Source organism: Pimephales promelas, chromosome 9 (assembly GCF_988280905.1).
Source record: "Pimephales promelas chromosome 9, fPimPro1.hap1.1, whole genome shotgun sequence".
NCBI classification, from domain to species: Eukaryota; Metazoa; Chordata; class Actinopteri; order Cypriniformes; family Leuciscidae; genus Pimephales; species Pimephales promelas.
Window position 1 is genome coordinate 36,867,214 of NC_142777.1, and position 21,247 is coordinate 36,888,460.

General features: G+C 38.6%; 1 protein-coding gene across 4 annotated transcripts in view; it reads right to left on the bottom strand.

Moving 5' to 3' along the window:
• The window catches only part of trpc7b (transient receptor potential cation channel, subfamily C, member 7b), a 68,046-nt gene extending 47,886 nt beyond the window's left edge, over nt 1-20,160 (bottom strand). The window contains exons 1-6 of one of the 4 annotated variants that reach the window (XM_039654901.2): nt 20,033-20,160; nt 18,930-18,986; nt 18,728-18,747; nt 18,383-18,519; nt 12,019-12,429; nt 314-1,076 (exon numbers count right to left, since the gene is read on the bottom strand). In XM_039654901.2, coding sequence (XP_039510835.2) covers nt 314-1,076; nt 12,019-12,368 — 1,113 coding nt within the window. In that variant the 5' untranslated portion in view covers nt 12,369-12,429; nt 18,383-18,519; nt 18,728-18,747; nt 18,930-18,986; nt 20,033-20,160. Of the gene's footprint in view, nt 1-313; nt 1,077-12,018; nt 12,947-18,382; nt 18,520-18,727; nt 18,748-18,929; nt 18,987-20,032 lie in introns of those variants that run through there. The other 3 variants (XM_089135104.1, XM_089135105.1, XM_039654902.2) reach the window with 3 other exon arrangements.
• Nucleotides 20,161-21,247: the final 1,087 nt, after the last annotated feature.

Sequence of the window (21,247 nt, forward strand, 5' to 3'; positions counted from 1 at the left end):
AAAGCAGATAACTAGAAGTTGAAGTGCATAGCTTTGACTAATTGTGGTAATTAACACATTAATTTACACTATTAATAAAATATGTTATTAAGGAATTAATACACAATGGCACGTTGAATTAATAGAAATTCGTGTATTACTTAATTTATTAATCATATAGACTCTTAATCAGATGCAGTAATCATTAATTAATGATCATTAGTTATACATTAACTCATGATTATCTGTGCATTAGTTAAGCATAAATTAATGCATATTAGTGCACCCGTATTGTAAAACTTAATAATAGTAATAATAATATCATATTTCTCACCTTAAACTCCGTCTCAATGTTGGCGAGTCGCGCGAGTTCGTTGCTGAGCTCCAGAGCCGTCAGTACGGGATCTTCGCTGGACAGCGACAGGTAGGCGGCGCTGGCGAGCCCTTTGTACGCGTTCATGCGCGATCTGGAGTGACTGAAAGAGTCGCGTCTCTGTTTCTCCGTGCACTCGTAGCACTTGCAGAAGTAGTCGTGCGGTCGCTCGATCCTGGCGCCCTTCATCAGCAGGATGTGCACGATCTCGTACTCCTGACAGTGAGCGGCCAGAATCACCGGCGTCACGTCGTGAGAAAAACGCGTCCCGTCCTCGTCGTAGGCGTAGAAGTCGTCGTCCCGCAGCTCCTGCTCCAGCGGGCTCAAAGTCAGTCTCAAACCGCCCGCGAACGCCGGATGAGCCAAAATGGCCTCCACGATTCGCACGTACCCTTTGCTGATCGCTAAAAGAAGCGCGTCGCCCACGCGGGCCATCCCATCTTTCTTCAGGAGGAGCTCTGTGACCTCCAGGTGCTCATTGCCCACTGCCAGCTGTAACGCGTTTTGACCCATGTAGTCCACGCAGTTGAAGTTGAGCGTTTTGGACTCGTCCAGCATCTTGCGGACGACGGGGATGTTCCCGTACTCCGCGGCGTCGAGGAAACGCTCCTCCTCCACCGTGAGGCTGGAGCCGCGTTCGTTGAACATGTACGCGGGGCCTCGGATGGCCTGGCGACGGCCCTTCTCTCGCAGGGTGGTGTGTCTGCGATTCATGACCTCTGACCTGAGGAAAAATTGAAAAACAAATTAGTAAAGAACACTTAGTCGCGATCTATATTATTTGTAATTGGATACAGAATATTTAATGGCTTCATCCATCAATAAAATTAAAGTGTCCCTACACTGTAAAAAAAATATTTTCAAGATTTGTTATCACAACATATTTTCTTTTGTCAAATAAACTTTATAATAATTTATTTAGTTGAGATGACTTATTATTTTGAGTTTCTGATGGTTAAATTAATCTCCTTCATTATATTAACTCACTTTTTCCAGTTCAATCAACTTAAAATTTTAAGGCAACCCAGGTTACTTGCTTTTTTTAAGTTAAACCAACAATATTTTTTTTTACAGTGTAGTAATCACAATATTTTTTATTTTGTCAAATCAACTTAAATAATTTATTTAGTTCAGATAACATATAATTTTGAGTTTCTGATGATTAAATCATTCTCCTTTATTGTATTAACTCACTTTTTCCAGTTCAATGAACTTAAAATTTTGAGGCAACCAGGTCACTTACTTTTTTAAGTTAAACCAACAATATTTTTTACAGTGTACTACACTATTACCTTTCACGAAGAGATGTTTGTAAATGTAAAAGCTCCGTTTCAAAGGTCAAAGTGCATTTATTATTTGAGTTATTGTGTCCCAAATGATTCTGAATTGCATGAAACGAGTCACTTTCTGGGGTTTGTAACTAATTTGCATAATGCTACCCTATGGTCTTCATTGGCTGAACAGTCTGCTTTGCCCCGCCCACAAACACTAGTTGTATCTTTGTTGTTGACGCTGTTTTTCACTGTTCACTGTATCACTGTGGAAGAGTTGAGATTCAGATATGCTAATGAACATTTGGTTTCAGACACGCCCTGTACGTGGTCGACCAATCACAACAGACTGGGCGACTAGACCAACCACAGCAGAGCATCTCTCAGAGAGGCGGGGCTTAGAGAGACTGAATCCTTGATCAAACCATTTCAGACTCTGAGAGGAAAGAGCTGATGCTGCCGTGGATATTACGAAAAAAATAAAGTGTGTTTTACATTGCATGCATGTAAAGCTATTTTCACAGTTCAATAGCATGCACAGGAGCATCATAAGAAAGAAAATAGTCATTTTGTCTGCTATACCATTTAACTGAGATAAAGAACAGTATTTATATCAGATATGTTTATTTTTAGTTAGATTTATTATCTTTATATATGTAACACATACATGTCTCTACATATAGTATAACAATAAAGCTCATCTGACTTGATTTTACTGTTGTTACCTAAAAAGCTAAAAAAAAGAGTATAAAAAACGTAGTTGTTGGAAAGGTAAAATTTCCATTTAGTTGAAGTACTAAAATATATACATTACAAAAATACAAATAAAAACACAGTATTTGAATGAAAAGGAAAATATAAAAATAATTGGTAACACTTTACAATAAGGTTCATTAGTTAACTACAAGAATGAACAATACTTCTTCAGAATTTGTTCATCTTTGATAATGTTAATTTCAACAATTACTAATACTTTATTAAAATCTTGTTAACATTAGTTAATGCACTGTGAACTAACATGAACAAATAATGAATTTGTAATACTGGTGTGATACTGGATACTAATTTGTAATACAAATAATACTGGATTTGTATTAACTAACGTTAGCAAAGATGAACAAAAACAGTAACAAATGTATTGCTCATGTTACTTAATACATTAACTATGTTTAATAAATGAACCTTATTGTAAAGTGTTACCAAATAATTACTATGATAAAATAGTAAAACAACACAAAGCTGTAAAAGTGTTAAAAAGAGCAGACTAGTTGAATAAAACACACTCAGTTCGATACACAGCACGAGATTCAATCCATGACTGTTTGTCAATAGACAGCTTAAAACAGCCAATCACAGCTCTGCTTTTCAAAGTTGCTAAATTGGCCTTCCACGCCACAGGAGTCAATCTGACCTATGATTGGACCAATAATCAATGACATCAGAGATCAGCTCGGGGTTGCAGCTTTATGGATCTCACACTCTCACGCATGTAATGTTCAAGAGTGGGACCAAAAGCTAAGAAATTGCCATGATTTCAACAATTTTGCGAGACAACACAGTGTTTTATTATTTCTAGATGAGAGTTAGAGTGTGTATATATATATATATATATATATATAACACACTTTAAAAATGACATGATGATTGTAAAATGCAGATGCTATATGTTTAAAAAGCATATCAATTTTTGTCATCTTTATCACAGTCTTGTCTGAAATTGCACACATAGAAAAGTGCTCTGGAGAAAGTCCATTTACTCAGCACTGACCATTACACACACACACACGCTTATGCAGCATTGTAAATGGAAATATGCACACATAAAACATACATGTGCAGTGAGCAGATCAATATGTCGTCTGGTACATGCTGTGCTGCTCTGAACATTTCAAAATGCTCTCAAAATCTGTCTCAGGGTGAGATATTTCACAGCAAATTGCAGCAATTCACAACCAAAAACACCGTCTGCTTTTATGAAAATACACACAAATACAAAATAAACCCAGAGAGAGAAAATATAAAGTTTACCAGGCTCATCAATGAAGCGTGTGTTGCTAATTAGTGGCATTTATAAACCCTTGTGCATCAATTAAAAAAAGTTACACATGGGTAAAAAGAGGACAAAAATGTCCATGTCAAAAAACTGTCATAAAAATGTGACGCTTTGGAGCACAGAGTTAAATTTGGTATCATTTTAAAGAAGACCCTTTGTAGATTATTGCTGTAAAAAAATAATAATAAGTAAATCCCAAAAAAAAAGATATATAGGTATAAGTTTATGAAAATTATTTATAAAAAATATTTTATATAAAATATTTTTTAAATCAGGTTGAACTCAAAACTGCAATAAAATCAAAGCCATAAATCTAATTAGGTTGTGTTCCAAATTTGAGGATGATATCTCAAAAAATGAGCTTTCGGTAACAGTTTGTTTGGGCGTAGTAACATATTTTCCCCATTGGGTGGCAGCAAAACCCCACTGGAGCTCACAGTGATTGGATTTGTTATTTGCAGTTTTTCTCTCTCACATGCGCACACACATACATATTTTTTTATAACACACACACTAAGCACACTCTGACATCCATACCAACACACCCACACAAATATTGTTGCATAATTTATCCAGTTGGCTCTATAATATGCCGAACCAGAAAACAGGAATAAAGCGATATTTGTTTTATAGGCCAAACTTAAAAAAAAAAATGACACCATCTGATAAAAAAATAGTAAAAAAATAAAATTTTGAAGCCTTGCCATCAGAATGAAAGCCTCTTAACAAAGATTGCATAATTTTATATTTAACTGAACCGGGGATTAAAAATGGCAGTTTTAATGGGTTTCAATGGGGACATTTTTGAGAGGTACCTAATGCAAAAAAATATTTTTTTATGAAAATGACGGTGAAATAGTAAAATTCCAATAAAAATACACACCTGTGCCAAGTTTTTTGCAGTTAGCTTTAACACAGGCAAAGTGATCAAAAAAACAAAACTGAAAAGGACAAAAATGTCCATAAGGATGCACAAGGGTTAAGTCAAGCATAACTATTATTGTTGCTGATATTTATATGTGTGGTGTGATCAAATCTCTAAAACTAAGTATGAAATCAGCGCGTGTCGTCCTGTATCGTTTGTAAATGATTCTTCAAGTGACACCCTAGCCACATAATGTCCCAGGCAAGAACCATTTACAATGCTCTTGGAAACCACTTTCTTCACAAAATGTAATATTGCAGTTATGTCTACAGTGGGTTGGCCCAGCAGTTAACTGACACTGCTCCTCAGAGACGGATAAAAGGCTAAAGTGATAAAAAAAGACATGGGAAAGATGATTACACGGCGCTCTGACACATCAAACGCAGGGTGAAAATGGAACCAATTCAAACAGTGCGAGTTCCCTGAGGGACATGAAAGAGCGTCGCACTCAAGAGAGGGAGCCATGCGGAGCGCAGATAGACAGCTCTGTGTGTGTGAGGTCATGAAGATCCTCAAGATACGTCTGTCTCTCTATCTGAGTTTCGCTTTTAGCTGTGTTTGATTAAACCTGTGTGTTTCTAGTGGCAACAAATGGAATAGATTTGAAGAATTGTTTACTTAAGAGTAATTTAACTTTTGCTGATAATTTACTCACCCCCATCCAAGATGTCCACGTCTTTATTTCTTCAGTCGAAAAGAAATGAAACATTCCAGGATTTTTCTCCATATAATGGACTTCAATGGGGTCCAAACGGTTCAAGGTCCAAATGAGAGTTTCAGTGCAGTTTCAAAGGGCTTTAAACGACACCAGACGATGAATAAGGGTCTTATCTAGCGAAACGATCGCTAATTTAAGAAAAAAAGCCTTGCCTTGTTCTGTGATGCGCGTTCGTGACTCTCCTGTTCAAACTCGTTTATCAAAATGAACAAATCTTTTTTCGTGTCATTTGGTTCATTCAACGAACGAGAAAAGATTAGTTAATTTTGATGAACGAGTTCGAACAGGAGAGTCACGAACGCGCATCACAGAACAGAGCAAGGCGAGCATTTGTGCTCCTTAAACTTAAACTTTGTTATTTATTTTTTAAATGAGCGATCGTTTCGCTAGATAAGACCCTTATTCATCGTCTGGAATCGTTTAAAGCCCTTTGAAGCTGCACTGAAACTCTCATTTGGACCTTGAACCGTTTGGACCCCATTGAAGTCCATTATATGGAGAATAAAATCCTAAAATCTTAATTTCTTTTCGACTGAAGAAAGAAAGACGTGGACATCTTGGATGACATGGGGGCGAGTAAATTATCAGCAAATGTTTTTAACTCAATCTGTTTGCAATCACATTATAGGACTATGTGTGAAAAGGACAGTTTTTACTGCTTGATAACGTAAGCAGCACAGCACAAAGCTTTGTTTGCTCAGTGTCTCCTAATTAGGACCCAAATTAGATAAATATTAAGTTTGCTTTTTAAAATGAAGAAAAGGAGGATGGTTATGTAACAACAGCAGAAACTCGAAACTCTGTATATTGGTGCAGTTTGCCCATGTCAAATATCTAAATCCGATTGTAAGGTTTAATCTCACATCAATCTCTTTATTTAGCGTTCATGTAAACGCTACGTTCGGATTCATCAATTTAAAACAAAAGGTGTCCATGTAAACATAAATAAAACAATTATTCACATGCTGGATCCTCTTAGCATGCGTAACACGCGTCTGCTTTAATGACTATATGTGCTTGAGTCTGATCTGACAGGTTAGGGTGATGTTAATATGAGTGATGTTTAAACAGGGAATGAATTATGAGCCCATCCATACGGAGAAAAAGTCTGTTATCTCCACAGGCACACACTCACAGAGAAAGAATAATATGCAAAGTTTTGTTTCTCTCCTTTCATCCGACTGTATAGATCACCGCTCATTTTCTCGCGGCTCTCTTGTACCAGCATCAGCATAAAGATGGAGCGTTTGCTCCTCATCAGCACAAAGAATGAAAGCACCAGCTGGAATCACAATGAGAGAGAGAGGAAGACTACAAGCCGGAGAAGGGAGAACGATGAAACGGAGCGGAAAGGCTGAGATAAAAGAAGGGATGATCCTCTTTACGAACGCTTTGAAATGATGGAGGTTCTGTTGATATTTTATGCTGCGTGGGGGAAAAATGAAGAGAAAAAATGAGGAAGAGGGACGTGACTAGAGATTTCAAACATTAATAAACACGATAACGTATTTACATAATATTAAATAAACACTGGAAGTGTCCGGCTCTTACTTACTAACACACAAGAGCACAAACATAGCCTACACTGAACAAATAATATGCTTTATCTGATCAATAAAATTGTGGCAACATATTACAAGCAATATTATTAATTAAATTGTACAAATTAGAATTAATTAGAATATTAATTTGATTAACTATTACTCAATTCTAATTTGTTCAATTTAATAAATAATATTGCTTGTAATCTGTTGCCACAATTTTATTGATTAGATAAAGCATATTCATTTTTACAGTGTACACTCTAAAAAAATGCTGGGTTGTTTCAACTCAAATTTGGGTCAAATATGGACCAACCCTAATGTTGGGTTAAAACTTTTACCCCAACTTTCAGCTGTACATTTTTTTATGACATTTTTTAACCCAACATTTGGGTTTGTCCATATTTGACCCAAATTTGGGTTGAAACAACCCAGCATTTTTTTAGAGTGTAATACACAAGCTGCTCCCTTCTAAGGCACCTTCCTGAAACACTCTACATAGTGCACTTCACCAGTTCAATCTGGGCATGTTGCTACTCTAACCGTACAATAATCTAAGGATAGGAATACATAATTATCTGATAGTTCTACGCTATCTCACGACCAATTCGTACGAGTGATTAAAAAGTGGCTAATTCGTACGACCTCACTCGTACGAATTCATACGATTTGTCTAAACCCACGTGATGGTTAGGTTTAGGGGCGGGGTCAGGGGTAGGTCATTCGTACGAATTCATACAAATTGGCCAATTCGTAAAATATGTACGATTTAGCAAAATCGTACTAATTTGTACGAGTGAGGTCGTATGAATTGTTACGAATTAGCCACCTCGTAAAATTCGTACGAATTCCGTGAGATCGGGTTGGATAGTTATATAGTGCATTTTGTATCAGACTGAACCATTTAGCAGTACCTTTCTGTATTCACAGGTTTTATTGATAATAATGCATTTGTAGATGGGTGTGGCTTATTCTAACCAATCTGAAGTAGGGGAGGAGGAGCAAAGCTCTCTATATTGGAAAATACAAAAGCGAGGAACTGTTTTTGTTGTTTTTGTTCCTTTTTTGTATCTTCACTCACCTAAAGGATTATTAGGAACACCTGTTCGATTTCTCATTAATGCAATTATCTAATCAACCAATCACATGGCAGTTGCTTCAATGCGTTTAGGGGTGTGGTCCTGGTCAAGACAATCTCATGAACTCCAAACTGAATGTCAGAATGATAAAGAAAGGGGATTTAAGGGATTTTGAGCGTGGCATGGTTGTTGGTGTCTGAGTATTTCACAATCTGCTCAGTTACTGGGATTTTCACACACAACCATTTCTAGGGTTTACAAAGAATGCTGTGAAAAGGGAAAAACATCCAGTATGAGGCAGTCCTGTGGGCCAAAATGCCTTGTTGATCCTAGAGGTCAGAGGAGAATGGGCCGACTGATTCAAGCTGATAGAAGAGCGACTTTGACTGAAATAACCACTCGTTACAACCGAGGTATTCAGCAAAGCATTTGTGAAGCCACAACACACACAACCTTGAGGCGGATGGGCTACAACAGCAGAAGACCCCACCGGGTACCACTCATCTACACTACAAATAGGAAAAAGAGGCGTCAATTTGCAAGAGCTCACCAAAATTGGACTGTTGAAGACTGGAAAAATGTTGCCTGGTCTGATGAGTCTCGATTTCTGTTGAGACATTAGTCAGAATTTGGCGTAAACAGAATGAGAACATGGATCCATCATGCCTTGTTCCCACTGTGCAGGCTGGTGGTGGTGGTGTAATGGTGTGGGGGATGTTTTCTTGGCACACTTTAGGCCCCTTAGTGCCAATCGGGCATCGTTTAAATGCCTGAGCATTGTTTCTGACCATGTCCATCCCTTTATGACCACCATGTCCCCATCCTCTGATGTCTACTTCCAGCAGGATAATGCACCATGTCACAAAGCTCGAATCATTGGTTTCTTGAACATGTCAATGAGTTGACTGTACTAAAATGGCCGCCACAGTCACCAGATCTCAACCCAATAGAGCATCTTTGGGATGTGGTGGCCCTGGATGTGCGTCCCACAAATCTCCATCAACTGCAAGATGCGATCCGATCAATATGGGTCAACATTTCTAAAAAAACGCTTTCAGCACCTTGTTGAATCAATGCCACGTAGAATTAAGGCAGTTCTGGGGGTCAAACACAGTATTAGTGTGCTGTTCCTAATAATCCTTTAAGTGAGTGTATTATTGATTGTTACTCTTCTGTAATTGAAACATTGCCCTCATTCTCAACAAGATGGGGCTCATTTTCACACCACTCTTTTCTACACAATGAAAGTAAATAGTGACCAAGGACAAGCTCCCAAAAGTACAAAAAGCAATTTTGGTCTGTTTTTCACATAAAGCTTGCATGACTTAAGAAGACTTTGAGTGTAGTCAATAAGTCATATGGAGACTGTTATGGTACTTAGTGAACTATTAGAGCGAAAAAAGAAGAAAATCAGCAAGAACATTTTTCAATTTCTTCTTTTTTGTTTCAAGAAAGACAGTCATACAGCTTTATATGGACATAAAGGGGAGTAGGCCTAAATGATGACAGAGTCCTTATATTTGGGAGAGGCCTTTAGAAAATAATTCCAGTCATGTTCAAGTCGAGTCTCATCTGGAGATTGACATGGAGATTAATGAAGATCTGATTCTGCCTGCGGTATCATTACCGCTGGAGCGGATCAGATGATGACACGGGCAGCTTGTCTGGAATATTTTGGCAGGTTATTATTATTGTTTTCATCTCAGGCTGGAGGCAGCGTCTTCAGGCCAGAAACAAAACTACAACCCATTGTCTCTCTTTCAACATCACACACACTTTCAGACAATTATCGTCTAAACATCAATATACTGTCAGACATCAATGTTTAAAGACCTATCGTGGTGATTCGGCCTGATTTTTGCTCCAACTCAAAGACGATGATCAGCGCATGCGCATCGTACTGGAGAGCGTCATCAGAAATCTATTATAACATCTATTATAACACTAATCATAACACCTTCGAAATCAGATCTATACTATTATCAAATAATAGAACTTAAATTGACAAATGTGTGACAAAAACTGAGGTGATAGTTCGTTTAATAGAGCCAGGCCGATATTATCGGCCGATATTAGGCATTTTCCAAACTATCGGTATCGGCAGTTATAATGGCCGATAAATGAATATTTCAAAAATAAAATAAAAACGGACAAAACACGCTTCAATCATCTCTCCTTGGCCTGTTATATTGAAAATGTATGTTTTACAATTTGCAGTATGATGTTATCTATTGCTAAATTATGGCTCATCATAGACTAGCTAACCACAATGTTGGCTAATGCCACTATCATCAGTGGAAGACCGCTAACGAGCCTGGAAACCACAATGAACTTTTTCTGCCTAAATAAAGTAATGATTACTGTATTTATAACTAGCATATCTATCTGCATTGTAAAATGTAAGTTAGAGTGAGGAGTGAACATTTAGACATAGAGAAAAAGTATCAAACGTATCTGACATTGTACTTATAAGGTAGCTTATAAGGCAATGTAGGGAGTAATTATTATTTTATTTATCAGAAATGTAATATATTTTGATGTTCCTCTGTTCTGTTGTGACAATAAAAGAAACAAGTTTCCTTTTAAAATGCTTTATCATATTATTTTAGTTAAAACTCATAAACAAATACAAATAACTATGTTAGGGAAATCTGTTTCCCTAAAAATATATAATAACAAAAAAAATTTCCGCCGATATGTCGGAATATCGGATTTTAAAACCCAAACATATTTGTACCGGTATGAGCGGTATCGGCCTTCAAAATCCTTTATTGGTTGGGCTCTATTAATTAATGGCCAAAATGTGCAGAACACGTGTATAGTATAAATGTATTATACTATAAATGCTAAATTTTTAATTAAAAACTGCATGCTTCTTGAATTTGCATGGGTTTTGATGGCATAGTTGGACATCAACCTCTACAGTGGATTCACAGTGGACACACACACACACACACACATCCCACCCCCAAAACCAAGATGGCCAATGGTCAGTCAGAAATGCCAAGTTGATCCAGAATATCCACACACACTCTAAAAAATGCTGGGTTGTTTTAACCCAATTTTGGGTAAAATATGGACAAACCCAGCCATTGGGTTAAATTTTTAAATGATAATTTTAACCCAATAGTTGGGTTTGTCCATATTTTACCCAAAATTGGGTTAAAACAACCCAGCATTTTTTAGAGTGCATTATACTATCCTCTTCCAGGTAAAATAAACATCCTCATGTTCTGATATCAAAGATACGTGAAGTTCAACTTGTATGAAGATCAATTGTCTTTGCAATATTTCACATTCATATTTTTGTATACATTTGATAAGTTTATTAGTTACACTCTAAACAATGCTGGGTTGTTTTAACCCAAATTTGGGTCAAATATGGACAACCCCAAATGTTGATATAAAAATGTAATTAAAAAATCCACAGTTAAAAGAGAACGTTTTAATTTTAAATTAAATTTTTAACCCAACATTTGGGTTTGTTGTCCATATTTGACCCAAATTTGGGTTGAAACAACCCAGCATTTTTTAGAGTGTAGTTTGTTAAATACACACACTATCTATTGATTATTGTATTATGTTTAATACAGTATCTCTTCAGTTTAACCCATAAATGCATGCTGTCCACTCAAGTGGACATCTGAAAATCTCTATGAAAAATTAGAGAGCAATAAAACACATATGAAAATAATCCTGACTGAGGTTATTCATGCATTAAAAAAATAAAGAAAAAAACTTTTAAATCGATCCCACAGTAAATATAGAGCTATATTCTTTAATGTAAGAACAGCATATTTTCACTTTTACAGTATGCTAGGCTTTTACAGCATAGGCTAAGTGAAAATATGCTGTTCTTACATTAAAGACCAATTTTATCTCCACCAATCCTTAAAAATTACTACAAGTACAAACAAGTTGATTTGGTCATATTAAATCATTATGACTTGGAAAACGTGCAGTAACTGACAGATAGACCAGATGAAGCAGTTTTAAGCAGATTTTCCATCTGTCCGTTTCTATATTCCTGCCTTGTGTTATAAGATGTTATAAAGTCCCAGACTGAGGGTTTGACTCACGCGTGCGGTGGAGCGCAGCTGTGCGGGGTCTCGATCACCTCCTCCGGGCGCCGCGTCTCATCAGCGGGTCGCTGTCCGCGGTTCTGGAGACCATCACGCTCTGGAGACGCGCCGCTGTATCGCCCGGGACGCGCCGGCGAGCGCCTGGTGATGAACTCCAGCGGACCGCCGGGAGACGCGTCTCTGGATCGGGTGTGCGGGTGGTCGGTGTGTGGATGTGGAGCAGATGCCCGCCGCTTCAGGGGTCCTGACGGCTGAGGGAGAGGAGTCTGACCGGCAGAAGCTGGAGAGGAGGAGGAGGAGGAGGAGAGAGAAGAGGAGGCACGGAGACCCTCGCCTTCGTCAGACATCGGGAGAGCTCGTGCTCCACATCTGGTGAGTGATGGGGCTTCATGAAACTGACACGCGCAACTTCAGCAACAAGTGGAAGAAGAGTACCCTCGCATCAACATACACACACACACACACACACACACACACACACACACACACACACACTAACACAAATGAGAGAGGTGTGGCTTGATGCATTACATGGTCATAAGTTTGTGGACTGGACACCATGCATTTGACTTTCATTCGGAACACAAACGAAGATGTGACTGTCAATGTCGTCCTTCACTTTTACTGAATGCAAAATAGTGAGATGGACATTCTGAACATCTACAGGGATATTTTGTCATGGCTTCATTCGATTAACTAGTTTTATTGAGCTAAACATATGATTTAATAAGACCAAATCAATGCAGTGTGATATGCTATACTCAATCGAAAGCAGTTAAAAACATTATTGTAATTGTTTATAATCATCATCCCAGCCGTTTTATGAGTTTTTATTAATCGAGAGACTGCATGAAGTATTTGTACTTTACAAAAATGTCATGTCGCACTGCATGCCAGTGTTATTGAGCTACTATTATAGTTTTATTAAAATTATTTTTATTATTATTATTATTTTATTTTTATTTTAAGTGACAAAAAATGTTGTTTTTCTTTTAGTTAACTAGCCTGCACTCAGAAAAAAAGGTACACGCCGTCACTGGGGCTGTACCTTTTCAAAAGGGAAAACTTTTGTCCATTTTAGGTGCTAATATGTACATTTTAGGTGCTAATATGGACATTTTAGGTGCTAATATGGACATTTAGGTGCTGATATGGACATTAAGGTGCTAATATGTATTTTAGGTGCTAATATGTACATTTTATGTGCTAATATGGACATTTTAGGTGCTAATATGGACATTTAGGTGCTAATGTGGACATTTAGGTGTTTCAATGTACATTTTTGGCTGCTAATATGGACATTTAGGTGCTGATATGTACATTTTAGGTGCTAATATGGACATTTAGGTGTTTTTATGTACATTTTTGGTGCTAATATGGACATTTAGGTGCTGATATGAACATTTTAGGTGCTAATGTGGACATGTAGGTGTTAAAATGTACATTTTAGGTGCTAATATGGACATTTAGGTGCTGATATGGACATTAAGGTGCTAATATGTATTTTAGGTGCTAATATGTACATTTTATGTGCTAATATGGACATTTAGGTGCTAATGTGGACATTTAGGTGTTTTAATGTACATTTTTGGCTGCTAATATGGACATTTAGGTGCTGATATGTACATTTTAGGTGCTAATATGTACATTTTAGGTGCTAATATGGACATTTATGTGTTTTATGTACATTTTTGGTGCTAATATGGACATTTAGGTGCTGATATGAACATTTTAGGTGCTAATGTGGACATTTAGGTGTTAAAATGTACATTTTAGATGCTAATATGGACATTTAGGTGCTAAAATGTACATTTCAGGTGCCATTATGCACATTTAGGTGCTAATATGGACATTTAGGTGCTAAAATGTACATTTTAGGTGCTATATGTACCATTAAGGTACCAATATGCACCCTTTAGGTACTTTTGCAAAGTTACAGCCCCAGTGACAGCTTTTGTACCTTTTGAGAGTGTGCTGCATTTATGTGAACTGCAAAAAGCTTAAAGGTAGATTTTTTGCATCCATAAAATGTTAACCTAACATCTTGAAAAGCTCATCATGCCCATGTTATTGTTACAGATGAAGATCTATGATTTCTGATTCATTCAGGAGTACAGCAAAGCTACACATTAAAAACCACCTATATTTTGTATTCCCAACCATAAAACCCACCACAAACCCGCCTGTGACATCAAAATACTGACCGGTTAACATTTGCTCTCGAGTCCAAGGTCTTTAATCAGGGAGAGTGAGCGGGATGTGCGAGTGGAAGGGGGTTTGCTTCATGGTCAAACAAACACTTAAAAGCTCAGCGAGCATCCAATACATAAATATCAGCAATATCAGGGTTATTGACCATGACCATGGAAGTATCAGGGTTTGCAGAAATTGCTTTACAGTCAAAATTTCAAATTTTCTCAAGAAGCAAAATTACTTCAGGTATTAAGTTTTGTTGTCTGAAATAATGTTATCAAAATTGTATAGAAAAATCTGCCAATGGGGTCAGAAAAATAAACTTAATTCAAAGAGAAAAGAGATATCTTGTCAGTGTATCACTTCTCAATTAAATGCATCTTGATTGAAGAATGTTATAATGTTTTACTGAAAAACAAGACAATACTGAGTGAGAAAAGACATTTTCATGGTAAAAAAAAAAAAAATAGCTAAAAAAAAAAAGAACCTATAATGATTGTTACTTTTGCATACTATTTCAAAGAAGCTTCATGGCAAATAGTGCCAAAAAAGACTAAAGCAGAGAAAAACTGAATTAAGAAAGCAAATGAGCAAAAGACAGAAATATAATTAAATACAATACTGTGATTGATTAGAGTTAGACGAACCAATGTAAGAACTAAAATATTCTGAGCACAGCAGAGAAGATGATTAGAGTGTTTGTGATGCTAAACAGGCCTCTATGTGTGTGGGTGTGTGTATCTGACCCTGGCCAGGTCTCTTCCTGTGTCTGATGGGCATTCTAGGAACATCCGCAGGGAGGGATTAATTGGACAAATCAGACACTCACACACTCACACAATCAGATGCACATAACACACAAACACACACATGCAGTAAGCCTGAGCTCTTGCTGACACTGAGAGTGTATACAATCACTTATTCTACTGAAATCAGGAGGCATGATGTTCCCTCTCCTCATCCCTATCACTCCAAATATCCATTCCTCACAGTTTCTACCTGCAATCAATGTTTCAGTCTCCTGATGGGGAGGAGAGAGAGTGAGCCAATCAGCAGTAGGGGGCGTGTCCACTATGATGGGGGAGGAGTGAGCCAGTCAGCAGTAGGGGGCGTGTCCACTCATGATGGGAGAGAGAGTAAGCCAATCAGCAGTAGGGGCGTGTCCACTCATGATGGGGGAGGAGAGAGTGAGCCAGTCAGCGGTAGGGGGCGTGTCCACTCATGATGGGGGGAAAGAGTGAGCCAGTCAGCAGTAGGGGCGTGTCCACTTATGATGGGGGAGGAGAGAGTGAGCCAGTCAGCAGTAGGGGGCGTGTCCACTCATGATGGGGGAGGAGAGAGTGAGCCAGTCAGCAGTAGGGGCGTGTCCACTTATGATGGGGGAGGAGAGAGTGAGCCAATCAGAAGTAGGGGTGTGTCCACTATGATGGGGGAGGAGTGAGCCAATCAGCAGTAGGGGGCGTGTCCACTCTTGGTGGGGGAGTAAGCCAATCAGCAGTAGGGGGCGTGTCCACTCATGATGGGGCAGGAGAGAGTGAGCCAGTCAGCAGTAGGGGCGTGTCCACTTATGATGAGGGAGGAGAGAGTGAGTCAGTCAGCAGTGGGGGGCGTGTCCACTCATGATGGGGGAGAGAGTCAGCCAATCAGCAGTAGGGGGCGTGTCCACTCATGATGGGGGAGAGAGTAAGCCAATCAGTAGAAGGGGGCGTGTCCACTCATGATGGGGGAGAGAGTAAGCCAATCAGCAGTAGGGGCGTGTCCACTTATGATGGGGGAGGAGTGAGTGAGTCAGTCAGCAGTAGGGGGCGTGTCCACTCATGATGGGGGAGAGAGTCAGCCAATCAGTAGAAGGGGGCGTGTCCACTCATGATGGGGGAGGAGAGAGTGAGCCAGTCAGCACTAGGGGGCGTGTCCACTCATGATGGGGGAGAGAGAAAGCCAATCAGTATAAGGGGGGCATTCATTTTAGAAGAAAAGTTACATAAAGCACCTTTAAACACTCTAGAAATAGGGAGAGATGGGAAGAAAGAGCTTCCTTTACAGAGGAAATGAGGCATAATTCACAGCTTCACAGATTCTTTCTCTCTCAATATTCACACTGAGGTCTGGATGATTTTCTGAGGGGTTCGGGTCTGACATGCATTATGTATAATGTTTCTCTCTCTCTCTCTCTCTCGGAATTCTCAGACCCCCCAAATGGCCTCTACAAAGTACTCTCTCTCGCCGTTTTTATATTTATTCAAACATGAGCACACCTAGACGAAACCACAGAAGGAAATCTACATGAAAAAGCTGTAATGCAGAGGTTTTCTGAATGCACTTTTACAATAACTGAAGCATTAAGCTGCATTTGATGTCCGTGTAAATATCGTTAGCACACGCCAAGCAATATTGGGGTGCAGGATTTACTTGGAACCTTTTTTACTCAGAAATTCCTAGTAAATTTCACGGATAATTACAGCATTAAATGAAACGTGAAGCATGTGCAATGCATGTGCATGTATAACGCATGTGCAAATTATGCATCATCAATTATGCATGCATCATCTTAAGCACATTAGATTGGTTTCATATGAAATGTGAACCGTATGAGTTCGCACGTACCAAACCCCGGACCATTTCGAGCCCTGGCTGGTCCAAGTTCCTCAATCTCAAACAGACATATCGTAAGAAGTATGAAAGCGGCCTGGAAGAACTCAGCTTCTTCACGGAAATCAGATGTCTGGACTGAGCTGTCAATCAAACGACTGAAGCTCTGCAGAGAGAAAGCAGCATGTGCTCAGATCAATAAAGCGTCCACCTCGTCTGCTCACCCTCAGCTGTGGTTTGACCCTCCAGATCTGGCTGTCACTTCACATTGTGGACAGAACGCTTCAAACACAAAAACACATGAATGTTCACAGCGTCGTTGACCGACAGTCCGCTGCACAGACCGAGAGCTGTGGGAACGGAGCGACATTGTCATTGTAAACTAACCATTACTTTCCAAAGTCGTAAAGAAATTACAACTACTTACAGTACGCTTCATGAGGAATAATGGTCAGTTTTGTTGGTTAATTTTCTGAAATGAGATATTCTTGATGATGTATGCAGCTGAATGACCTTCGAAATGAGTAGGGGGCGTGATTGAGATTGAGGCAGTCAGCAGTAGGGGGCGTGTCCACTCATAATGGGGGCGAGAGTAAGCCAATCAGCATTAGGGGCGTGTCCACTCATAATGGGGGAGAGAGTAAGCCAATCAGCAGTAGGGGCGTGTCCACTCATGATGGGGGAGAGAGTAAGCCAATCAGCAGTAGGGGGCATGTCCACCCATGATGGGGGAGGAGAGATTGAGGCAGTCAGCAGTAGGGGGCGTGTCCACTCATAATGGGGGAGAGAGTAAGCCAATCAGCAGTAGGGGCGTGTCCACTCATGATGGGGGAGAGAGTGAGCCAATCAGCAGTAGGGGCGTGTCCACTCATAATGGGGGAGAGAGTAAGCCAATCAGCAGTAGGGGCGTGTCCACTCATGATGGGGGAGAGTAAGCCAATCAGCAGTAGGGGGCGTGTCCACTCATTATGGCAGAGGAGAGAGTAAGCCAATCAGCTGTAGGGGGCGTGTCCACTCAATATAGGGGAGGAGAGAGAGTGAGTGAACAAGAGGGAAATTTGAAGACTGTAGAAAGAGAGATGGCTGAGAGACATTACAAAAGAGAACAGGCCAGAGGAATATCACTGGAAAAAGAAGAGTTATGATCAGGAAAGAACCCGAGTTAATATCAGAAACGTTTTCCAGTGCTGGAGAACTCTGGTGTTAATAGATGTGAATGATATCAATATAATCAAATTTTAAACTGTAAAAAATGTAGCGTAGCCGACAAATGCGACCTTCGGAACGACCTTCAAAATGACACATAGCTTACTGTATGTGTGTCGAGTTGCTGTCTTTTTATCGGACACTTATGAGGGTTCACAGTTAGGATGCTGTGTTATAAGGACGTTCCCTATGTAGACAGCAAGACAGGATTTGAAACAGAACTGCTGCTTATTCAAACCAATATAGCTGACATTTTAATATAAGATGAGCAATAAAGATGCATGTTGTGGTACTTTAAATCCCGCTGTTAAATAAAACTTTGCAGTGATTTTCTCATTATTTAATGAGCTCTGAACTGTCTTGCGTGTCTCACCCCGCGAGAGATGATGTGACGTCTCGGTGTGTGTCAGGAACGGCTCCTCTGGACGGGTAATTGGTCTCAGCTGTTCATCCACAGACAGAAACAGCGTTTAAGCAAACACACACTTTCCCCTCGCCGCAGAACAAACCCTGAAATATGGATGAATGAGGGAGAGAAAGTTTACACCAATAATGAGTGTGTGAGTGTGTGCTCTGTTTGAGTACATGTTTGTTTGTGTGTATTTGACATTGTGTGCATTTAACGATATAGCAGGTGAAACAAACACAAATATGTGCATATGTACACACATGTATATCAATTTAGTAGAAGTGTGTGCGTGTGGTTCAGGTACCCTACATTTTGTCAATATGTTGTCACTGCAGAAACACACAAATAAGATGGAGGACGGACGGAGGAAAAAGAGAGTGCAACTATGAAGATCCAGAGACAGGTAAAGCACCATATGAAGAGAGGAATGAAACTGAATTATATCAGCTATCAGAGTCCTGACACACACAGCAATAACATCACCGCTCTCACATGTGAGTCTGAATCAGACCTGAATTCAATCTCATGAAAGCACACCACATCACTGCTGCATTCAGAGGTTGCTCATCTGAAAAGAGACACATTATGATCGAAATTATTATTTCTGTATGACCCCAACTCATCCAACCAGAACATTTCTGTTTATCTGTCAGGTTTGCTCCAATCCCACCAACTGAAAAAAGGAGATAGTACAAATCTGTCCCAACACAGATGCCTGTGTAAATCACTCTTTTACTGCTTCAAAACATCTAAAAGCTGAATGTGATATTCACAAGCATCTAAAGTAGCCTACATAATTCAGATTAAAGGGAAAGTTCACATTGAAATTCATTTTTGGTATGTTTTAGCTTACCTCAAGGGTGTCTTTGTTTCCACAGCATTTTGATGTTTTTAACTCAAACCGTTGTCTATCAGTCATATAATGGCGGTCTATGGTCACCACCTCAAAGAGCATGCACAGAGAAGTCCAAATTAAACATGATGACTCGTAAATGGCCTAAGACACGAAACGAGTGGTTTGTGTGAGAAAACAAACAGTATTTAAATCACTTGTAATCACAGTCACGTCCCACGTGATCTGAGGGCATGGTCGCTCTCTTCTCTGACATGGTGTTTTTGGATGATGGTCCAGCCAGATATACTTCACCAAACACCCTAAATTATGCCACGGTTATTAATATGAGGCTCATACCTGATGGCACTCTGAGTGCCTGTGTTCGAGGGCTTGTTATTGAGTCTCTTTCACATCCGATGTGATGCCAGCGGTACTCGACACGCCAACTGTTGTTTTACCTCGAAAGCTTGCAAACAGCTTGAATGTGGACCTGGGAAATGAATAAACAAGAAATGTTGTGAAAAAATAACATACCATAATTGCAGACTTTCCTATGAGAACAAGATCAGATTTCTCAGAGGATGCATGAGTTAGACGAATAACAGAAGCTCATTTGCGCCTTCATTTTTAAGAAGTGTTTGATTGGGATTAGATTGAAACTTCAACATATTCAGTAAAACACACATTTTTCAAACCTCCACAGGGAAGACTAGTCCTGTTCAAATATCATTAAAGGGAAAGTTCACTTTGAAATACATTTTTGGTATGTTTTATCTTACCTCAAGGGCATCCAAGATGTAGGTGTCTTTGTTTCCACAGCATTTTGATGTTTTTAACTCAAACCGTTGTCTATCAGTCATATAATGGAGGTCTATGGTCACCACCTCAAAGAGCATGCACAGAGAAGTCCAAATTAAACATGAATTATTGACTCATAAATGTAAGTACACATTGATGGCCTAAGACAAGAAACGAGCGGTTTGTGTGAGAAAACGAACAGTATTTATATCGTTTTTACCTCTTGTAATCACAGCCACGTCCAAGTGATCTGAGGGCTATTGTCCTCTTAAAGCTGCTTTACAGTCTGCATATTTCCTATAATACACTTTATTACAGTGAAGATGCTTATAAACAGTGTGTACTGCATTAAGTACTATAGAAATAAAGGTGACGTGACTTGTTTCAAAGTTTTTGTTGCCCTTTCCAAGAAGAAATTCTCATTGTCTGAGTTGAATGGTACGGAGGCGTATTGCATTCACTTGAAGAAAAAAAATCTACTCTGTTTTTCTGAATTAACGAGTTAATTTTTCATGAGAAAAAAAAATTTGCTCTGTTTTTCTGAATTAACGAGTTAATTTTTCATGAGAATTTTTTTTTTTTTGCTCTGTTTTTCTGAATTAATGAGTTAATTTTTCATGAGAAAAAAAAAATTTGCTCTGTTTTTCTGAATTAACGAGTTAATTTTTCATGAGAAAAAAATTTTGCTCTGTTTTTCTGAATTAATGAGTTAATTTTTAATGGATTTTTTTTTTTGCTCTGTTTTTCTGAATTAATGAGTTAATTCAGAAAAACAGCAAAATACATTTTCTCATGAAAAATTAACTCATTCATTCAGAAAAACAGAGCAAAAACTTTTTTTCTCAAGAAAAACTAACTCATTAATTCAGAAAAACAGAGCAAATTTTTTTTTCTCATGAAAAATTAACTCATTAATTCAGAAAAACAGAGCAAAAACTTTTTTTCTCATGAAAAACTAACTCATTAATTCAGAAAAACAGAGCAAATTTTTTTTTCTCATGAAAAATTAACTCATTAATTCAGAAAAACAGAGCAAAAACTTTTTTTCTCAAGAAAAACTAACTCATTAATTCAGAAAAACAGAGCAAATTTTTTTTTCTCATGAAAAATTAACTCATTAATTCAGAAAAACAGAGCAAAAACTTTTTTTCTCATGAAAAATTAACTCGTTAATTCAGAAAAACAGAGTAGATTTT